The sequence below is a fragment of the Rhododendron vialii genome, chromosome 10a (genome assembly GCF_030253575.1).
Source record: "Rhododendron vialii isolate Sample 1 chromosome 10a, ASM3025357v1".
Taxonomy (NCBI): domain Eukaryota; kingdom Viridiplantae; phylum Streptophyta; class Magnoliopsida; order Ericales; family Ericaceae; genus Rhododendron; species Rhododendron vialii.
This window is the reverse complement of record NC_080566.1, coordinates 13,477,272-13,486,857: the sequence shown is the minus strand read 5'-3', so window position 1 is coordinate 13,486,857 and position 9,586 is coordinate 13,477,272. Positions and strand designations below refer to the sequence as shown.

The 9,586-nt window shown below is 37.8% G+C and overlaps 1 protein-coding gene across 1 annotated transcript; it reads left to right on the top strand.

Moving 5' to 3' along the window:
* Positions 1-8,377: 8,377 nt before the first annotated feature.
* LOC131304096 (probable protein phosphatase 2C 78) lies at positions 8,378-9,586 on the top strand. Its single transcript, XM_058331200.1, has 2 exons — positions 8,378-9,235; positions 9,515-9,586. Exons 1-2 carry the CDS (start codon positions 8,735-8,737, stop codon positions 9,545-9,547), a joined length of 534 nt encoding a protein of 177 aa, XP_058187183.1. The 5' UTR covers positions 8,378-8,734; the 3' UTR covers positions 9,548-9,586.

Genomic DNA, 9,586 nt, shown 5'->3' with positions numbered 1-9,586 from the left:
GCAATACTAAGTGAAAACTAAATGAGATATCATGAATAAACGAAATTGAAAATAGTCTATAAGATAAAACATACCTCTCTATGGGATACATCCAACGATAATGAACTGGCCCCTCAAGTTAGGCCTCAGTATGCACCATGATATCAAAAAATAATGGGGGGGGGGGGGGGGGAAAGGAGTAATCCTTTCTTACTCACATAAGGTTAAGATTATTGCAATTTGCTTCTCCAAACAATTCAAGTCACGAGCATGAAGAACCTTACTGTACAATTCTCTAAAAAAATTGCACAATTTAATCAAAGGGGGCCGCACTTGCTTAGGCAATACTCTTCACAATGCTAATGGGAGCAATCGCTGCATCAGAATATGATTGTCATGACTCTTCATCCCAGAAACTTTATGTTCTTTGTCCTGGAAAGACCTTGAAATATTTGAAGTATACCCATCTGGAACTTTTATATTTTTTAAGACTTTGTAAAAGATATCTTTCTCCTTTTTAGTCATTGAAAAGCATGTAACAGGCAAGTATGTTTGACCTGATTCATCTTCCATGGGATGAAGTTCACTTCTAATGCCCATATCTTTTAAATCTTCGCGTGCCTTCCAATGATCCTTTGATTTCCCAATCAAATTTAACAATGTCGTAAGCACACCGTCGCAAACATTTTTTTCTATATGCATCACATCTAGATTGTGTCGCAATAAATTATCTTTCCAATATGCTAATTCGAAGAATATACTAGGCTTCTTCCAGTTGAATGGCAACTTAGGATTATCCTTAACTAGCTTTCCAAACTTAAATTGAACACCTTTTAGCTGATCTTGTATCATAGTTGATCTTGTATCATAGACCCAGTTAAGCGACAAGGTGCCTTCCGGCGTTCTTCCTTTCCATTAAACGACCTTTTATCTCGTCTAAACATATGCTATCCTCCAAGAATCGTTGATGGTCCATGTAAATGTGCTTCCCACTATACTTCAACCAAGAAGAACATGTTTTTTTATGGCATGATAGACATGCAAGACGCCCTTTAGTGCTCCACCCAGACAAATTTGCATATGCAGGAAAATCATTGATAGTCCACATTAAGGCAGCATGCATCTTAAAATTTTGATTGGTTGAAGCATCAAGTGTATCTACTCCGACCCCCCATAACTCTTTCAACCCCTCTATCAATGGTTGCAAATAAACATCAATGTTATTTCCAGGTGCTGAACAACCGGGTATAAGCAACGACATTATGAAGTACGGTTGTTTCATACACATCCAAGGTGGCATGTTGTATGCATCAAGATGACAGGCCATGTACTATAAACATTATTCATCATCCGAAAAAGATTAAATCCATGGACGCTAATCCAAGTCTAACATTATGTGAATCTGTAGCAAATTCCATATGTTGGAAATCAAAAGTCTGCCAAGCAAGGGAATCGGCAGGATGACGCATGCAACCATCTTTGGTGCGACTTTTATCATGCTACTTCATAAAAGATTCAATTTTTTACGACATTTCAATGAAAAATGGCATAAAACCTTTATGGGGACCTTTTTACACTTTTTTGCTGACATTCCTTCTGCTCCTTCATGATTGTCAATAATTTTGTACCTCTGTTCATGACATACATGACATTTTGTATCATCAATATGTTCTTTCCAGTACAACATGCAATCATTAGGGCAAGCATGAATCTTTTCTTACTCACATAAGGTTAAGGTTATTGCAATTTGCTTCTCCAAACAATTCAAGTCACGAGCATGAAGAACTTTACTGTACAATTCTCTAAAAAAATTGCACAATTTAATCAAAGGGGGCCGCACTTGCTTAGGCAATACTCTTCACAATGCTAATGGGAGCAATCGCTGCATCAGAATATGATTGTCATGACTCTTCATCCCAGAAACTTTATGTTCTTTGTCCTGGAAAGACCTTGAAATATTTGAAGTATACCCATCTGGAACTTTTATATTTTTTAAGACTTTGTAAAAGATATCTTTCTCCTTTTTAGTCATTGAAAAGCATGTAACAGGCAAGTATGTTTGACCTGATTCATCTTCCATGGGATGAAGTTCACTTCTAATGCCCATATCTTTTAAATCTTCGCGTGCCTTCCAATGATCCTTTGATTTCCCAATCAAATTTAACAATGTCGTAAGCACACCGTCGCAAACATTTTTTTCTATATGCATCACATCTAGATTGTGTCGCAATAAATTATCTTTCCAATATGCTAATTCGAAGAATATGCTAGGCTTCTTCCAGTTGAATGGCAACTTAGGATTATCCTTAACTAGCTTTCCAAACTTAAATTGAACACCTTTTAGCTGATCTTGTATCATAGTTGATCTTGTATCATAGACCCAGTTAAGCGACAAGGTGCCTTCCGGCGTTCTTCCTTTCCATTAAACGACCTTTTATCTCGTCTAAACATATGCTATCCTCCAAGAATCGTTGATGGTCCATGTAAATGTGCTTCCCACTATATTTCAACCAAGAAGAACATGTGTTTTTATGGCATGATAGACATGCAAGACGCCATTTAGTGCTCCACCCAGACAAATTTGCATATGCAGGAAAATCATTGATAGTCCACATTAAGGCAGCATGCATCTTAAAATTTTGATTGGTTGAAGCATCAAGTGTATCTACTCCGACCCCCCATAACTCTTTCAACCCCTCTATCAATGATTGCAAATAAACATCAATGTTATTTCCAGGTGCTGAACAACCGGGTATAAGCAACGACATTATGAAGTACGGTTGTTTCATACACATCCAAGGTGGCATGTTGTATGCATCAAGATGACAGGCCATGTACTATAAACATTATTCATCATCCGAAAAAGATTAAATCCATGGACGCTAATCCAAGTCTAACATTATGTGAATCTGTAGCAAATTCCATATGTTGGAAATCAAAAGTCTGCCAAGCAAGGGAATCGGCAGGATGACGCATGCAACCATCTTTGGTGCGACTTTTATCATGCTACTTCATAAAAGATTCAATTTTTTACGACATTTCAATGAAAAATGGCATAAAACCTTTATGGGGACCTTTTTACACTTTTTTGCTGACATTCCTTCTGCTCCTTCATGATTGTCAATAATTTTGTACCTCTGTTCATGACATACATGACATTTTGTATCATCAATATGTTCTTTCCAGTACAACATGCAATCATTAGGGCAAGCATGAATCTTTTCTTACTCACATAAGGTTAAGGTTATTGCAATTTGCTTCTCCAAACAATTCAAGTCACGAGCATGAAGAACTTTACTGTACAATTCTCTAAAAAAATTGCACAATTTAATCAAAGGGGGCCACACTTGCTTAGGCAATACTCTTCACAATGCTAATGGGAGCAATCGCTGCATCAGAATATGATTGTCATGACTCTTCATCCCAGAAACTTTATGTTCTTTGTCCTGGAAAGACCTTGAAATATTTGAAGTATACCCATCTGGAACTTTTATATTTTTTAAGACTTTGTAAAAGATATCTTTCTCCTTTTTAGTCATTGAAAAGCATGTAACAGGCAAGTATGTTTGACCTGATTCATCTTCCATGGGATGAAGTTCACTTCTAATGCCCATATCTTTTAAATCTTCGCGTGCCTTCCAATGATCCTTTGATTTCCCAATCAAATTTAACAATGTCGTAAGCACACCGTCGCAAACATTTTTTTCTATATGCATCACATCTAGATTGTGTCGCAATAAATTATCTTTCCAATATGCTAATTCGAAGAATATGCTAGGCTTCTTCCAGTTGAATGGCAACTTAGGATTATCCTTAACTAGCTTTCCAAACTTAAATTGAACACCTTTTAGCTGATCTTGTATCATAGTTGATCTTGTATCATAGACCCAGTTAAGCGACAAGGTGCCTTCCGGCGTTCTTCCTTTCCATTAAACGACCTTTTATCTCGTCTAAACTTATGCTATCCTCCAAGAATCGTTGATGGTCCATGTAAATGTGCTTCCCACTATATTTCAACCAAGAAGAACATGTGTTTTTATGGCATGATAGACATGCAAGACGCCATTTAGTGCTCCACCCAGACAAATTTGCATATGCAGGAAAATCATTGATAGTCCACATTAAGGCAGCATGCATCTTAAAATTTTGATTGGTTGAAGCATCAAGTGTATCTACTCCGACCCCCCATAACTCTTTCAACCCCTCTATCAATGGTTGCAAATAAACATCAATGTTATTTCTAGGTGCTGAACAACCGGGTATAAGCAACGACATTATGAAGTACGGTTGTTTCATACACATCCAAGGTGGCATGTTGTATGCATCAAGATGACAGGCCATGTACTATAAACATTATTCATCATCTGAAAAGGATTAAATCCATGGACGCTAATCCAAGTCTAACATTATGTGAATCTGTAGCAAATTCCATATGTTGGAAATCAAAAGTCTGCCAAGCAAGGGAATCGGCAGGATGACGCATGCAACCATCTTTGGTGCGACTTTTATCATGCTACTTCATAAAAGATTCAATTTTTTACGACATTTCAATGAAAAATGGCATAAAACCTTTATGGGGACCTTTTTACACTTTTTTGCTGACATTCCTTCTGCTCCTTCATGATTGTCAATAATTTTGTACCTCTGTTCATGACATACATGACATTTTGTATCATCAATATGTTCTTTCCAGTACAACATGCAATCATTAGGGCAAGTATGAATCTTTTTGTACGAGAGCCTAATTCCACCAACACTTTTTTTGCTTCATAGTATGAATTGGGCAATTTCTCACTCTCTGGAAGTGCCCTGTTTAACATCCGAAGTAGCCGGGTAAATGAGTCGTTAGTCCATTTTCCAAGGCACTTATTGTGAAATAGTTCAACGAGCAATGAAAGTTTTGAAAACTTTTTACACCCAAGGTACAAAGGTTTTTGGGCATCAGTTACCAACTTTTAAAAAAATTTAGCATCTGCGTTCGACAACTCTACATTATTTGGCACGTCATCCATGCTAATATCTCTATTTGAGATCCCGAATGTATCATACAGCATCTCCCGCATGCTATTATTTGTGCCCAAGGTATTACCAGAATTATTGGGAATCGGAGCAGTTGTAGTAGATGACAAAGCTTCTCCATGAGCTATCCATTTTGTGTAACCTTTGATAAAACCATCACATATGGTCTACTGTCTCAGATCGTGTCACCCATCTGCAATTTTCACACTTTACTCATGGACGAACAATTTTCCCATCGATACTTGCGTTTTGGAATGCGAAATTCAAGAATCCCTTTACTCCGTTTAAATACTCATTGGTCAACCGAGATTGATACATCCAACTCCTATCCATTACGTTTCTTCGTAAACTGGTATCAGAACTCTGTAGGAAGGCAACATCATTAAGCAACAGAATAAATAGATATTTATACAATAAGGAAAAATGGCTGTCATGTATCATGTATAAGAACACAAAACCATCGTGCTACAAATCCCTAAAAGATAACATAAAATTATAGAACATAGTTAAACTTCATAATCTATGTAAGGGCTTTCATATGAAACTGGAATGTATTTTTTATACGGAGGATAGCTTCTTATGCCTCATGTTAGGTGGACTTAAGCACGACAAATTGATGAAGTTTTACATGTAACGCCCCTAATTTTGGGATTTTGGGAACGTTAAATAAACAATTTTATTAAATATCTAAATAAAGTCTGGCTCATATTTACAACATAACTCTCACAAGAGTACTTTTATTCAAACATGGAAGGAAAACTAGGGTTCCTATCTACAGCTCCGCCTGCTCTTCCATCCTAGCCAACTCTTCAGCTCCAAAGGCCTCCAAGGTGCACAGCTCACCCTGTTCATCTACAAAGTCTGACACATTATACCAGCGTTGCCACCAGTATAATATGTTAAGGTCACCAAAAGTAACACCAGGAGTTACGATAGCTCAATAGAATAATCCATACCCACTAACCCTTAACTTACAAACATTAGATCATAATATTAACGATTTCCACATAGTACATGCGTATCTAACAAAACAGTTAACAATGACACATCCACATTCACTTATCCAATCTAACATTGGTGTCCTTGATTTTTTAAGTTTCTCTTACGCGACATTTCGTAGACCGTGTCACTGGTTTCTCCTTTCATTTACCAAATCAACATTTTCAAAATTATTTTTAACACACCCAACCTCGGTTCCGTCACACCGGGTTCCCATTGGCACGCAAAAACATTGAATTTGGCATTGGCTCCTATCCACGGATAACCAATCCACAATTCAAAACCCTCGGTTCCGTCGCTCCGGGTTCCCGAGTATCCCACAATGGTTCCGTCACTCCGGGTTCCCATGTGGGTTTTCGAAAATCATTAAACCAATTGTGTTGGCTCCTCTCCGCAGATAACCAAACCACAATTCATCCCTCGGTTCCGCCCGCTCTAGGTTCCCGAGTATACCACAATGGTTCCGCCGCTCCGGGCTCCCATTGGTTTTTCGAAAATACTTTACACACGCACTCCTCACAATGGGCTACAAAGTTCGGCCACATTACAATTTCTAAAATATTTCTCTTTTGCAAATCACACCATTCCATTAACCACAACCTAGGTGTCATGTTTCTACTTTCTCAATTTTTGTGTCGCGTTTTCATTCAACAACTCTGCGGTAGGACTTTTCACATACGTAATCATAAATCATTCATTGTAATCTTGAAACTAAACTAGCAAGATCATTCCACTTTATATTACTACTCATGCTCAAATCACCACTTAAAGCATAACGCTATATGTACGGACGCCTTTGGAGTGAAGCTCATTTATGCTTTACAACAAGACAAATAATACAAGTAATTCAAGTATACATGTTCATAACCATCCTAAATATCAAAAAACTCACTTTATTACTTAAGATAGTCATTTTTACAATGTTCACCGCATCAGACTCTTTACTCTTACTCTCTTCTCAAATAAATATTCTTATATAGGATAAAATGATAAAAAAATAAGATATTCGTACCGATTCAAACGAATTGAAAATTGGGTAACTTAATTTTTTACATTGTTTATATATTAAAAAATATGGTTAAAAAATTACATGTTTTCAATTTTTAATATGTTTGAACCGGTGCAAATATCTTATTTTTCTAATCTTTTTGCCCTAAATAATCATAATGAATTTTTGGCTTTAAGGTTTTCAACGAGCTCCTTAAGAGAACCCTAAAACCAAATATGAAAAGTTTGAATTGAAAACATTAAATTAATATTTAATTTGTGAACAGTTCATCTTCATTTTCCAGGATGAACCGTAGCAAATGTTAGTTTGATGCCAAGAGAGGACAGACTGATGCAAGGCCAATTTCCTCTTTTGGCTGGTTACTATAGTAGCATTAGGGAAGTAGCGTCCCTGATACGAATTCTCTAAGGGCACAGCTCGTTTACAACTGGGCCGGGCTTAGTAAACAAGCCGAGTTCGAATACTACGAAGCTCGGCTCGTTTACATCCCCTAGCTGAGACAAAGCCCGTATGGACAAGTCCCAAAAGAGTTAGACAGCACTCAGGGTCGGTCCAAGAATTTTTAGTACCCAAGGCCTAATAAAAAAAAGTGTATCATTAAAGATTTAATACTTAACAATTTCTACGACAACAATCACATATTTAAATGGTGAATTTAGTGATCTAGAGCGATATCAGGGTCTTTCTTTAGAAATTAGAGCGAGTAGAGTTTTAGCGAGCTAAAACATAAGAAATTAGAGCTAGTGGAGCTTTAGCTCTCTCACACATGCAGAATGTGAGGATATCATCAATTAGAATTGGTATGTAATCTGTTTGGATTTTTGGTGTATTTGTTAAAATCTTGTGGTTGTTTTGTCTGCTAGTTACAAAAAAAATTTCTACCATAAATGACAAATGCACCTTAGTGGGCTTGTAAATGTGGCTAGACACAAGGGGAAGTCTAGCGCGCTCGGGGAAATGGGCCAAGACCGAGGCAATTTGAAAAAATTGATCCAGAAACCAATTAACCGAATGCACGTCACGAGTTACTCACACTCAGGGGGGTGCAAGTCCGGGATTTGAGCCTTGCGCATATTTGAGTGCTCTTAAAACTTGGAATTTTGGAGATGCCCAAGGCCCGGGCCTCTTGGGCCTTGGGGGTGGGCCGGCACTAATAGCACCTGAGAATTGTTGAGACCTAGCAAGGTCTTAGGAGGAGCAAATCCCAAGTCCAAGGCCTTGACTACCAACTCAACTCCTTAGGTTATCTCTCTCTAATGGTTTGTGGGGCTGTTTTGTTTTTTCTGTTTATCTGTATCTTTTGGGTACAATTTTCCGTTGTTTTTTTTGGTTGTTTGAGGTCTGTTAGGTCTTGCCTGTGGCCTGTGGGGCTATGTTGTTTTGCCACTACTAGCTTTGTTGGCTCTGACCTCAAATGTTATTCCTCCTGGGTTTGGTGCAATGAAATCCTAAATTACCACCCACAAAAAAGGGCTCAACAGTTAACGATCAATTTTTTATTTATTTTTTAATTACCGCAACCTAAATCTGAAGCCTATTGTAACCATCCTTTTCCTGAAAGAATGAAGAATTTCACTCTTATCCTGAAAAGCTTCTTTTACTAAGTATTGGAATAAACTTGGTTCTTCCTTGATTTGATATCAATCTTTTGAAATGGTCGGAGCACATGTTTAGTCTTTCATGGAGATGCTTAGTTAGGGTATTGAGGATTCAAACTTTATAAGCTGCATGTTGTGTGATTGCAGGGAAAACAGAGGACGTGAGGAAGCTACAGTCTTGATTATTGTACTTGTTATAGGGAATTTAAATTCGGAATTTTATACATTTTTTGATTTTGGTTTCCCAGGGTTTGCTTTAGAACAAGGAGGATTATCAGCTGAGGTGATAAGGCGGGCGTTTGACACTACTGAAGAGGATTTTGTGCATTTGGTGACGCGATCATGGGTAGCTCGACCTCAAATTGCATCAGTTGGGTCTTGTGGTCTTGTTGGGGCGATTACGGATGACATGTTGTACTTGGCGAATCTAGGGGATTCAAGGGTGGTGCTTGGACGAAGAGTGTCTAATGGGCGGATGAGTAACTCCACTGCTGTGGTAGCGGAGCGCTTATCAACAGATCATAATGTCGGGGTTGAAGAGGTGAGGAAGGAAGTTGAAGCGCTTCATCCTGATGATGCCCATATTGTGGTGCATACTCGTGGAGTTTGGAGAATTAAGGGCATTATTCAGGTAGCAGTTACGGTTTTCTTTTGTTTGCTGTAATGATTGTTATAGTTCAACATCTTCTACAAGTGGTATTCTGTTGACCTTTCATTTTCCTGTTATGCCTTATTTCTGTGCTTTCATTTAGAAGGGATAAACTAGTGTTGGCTGGGATTAAGTTGCTATTGTACTTTTTTTTGAGGGAGGGCAAGAGGGTAATTTCACCTACCAAACTTACCTAGGCAATTGCTGACTAGGAAGAGGTAGCAATTAAGTTGCTATTGTACTTTGTTGAGATCATAGGAGGATAAATCTTGTTTCGAAGCTGACATCGAGTGAGGATAATATGATTAAAATGACGCTCTTCATATCCTTTTA

Excerpts from the sequence above, each read along its gene's own strand:
- LOC131304096 (XM_058331200.1), top strand. The coding sequence starts at position 8,735 with ATGTTGTGTGATTGCAGGGAAAACAGAGGACGTGAGGAAGCTACAGTC. Across the intron at positions 9,236-9,514 it reads GAATTAAGGGCATTATTCAG|GATAAATCTTGTTTCGAAGC; the intron begins GTAGCAGTTACG and ends AGATCATAGGAG.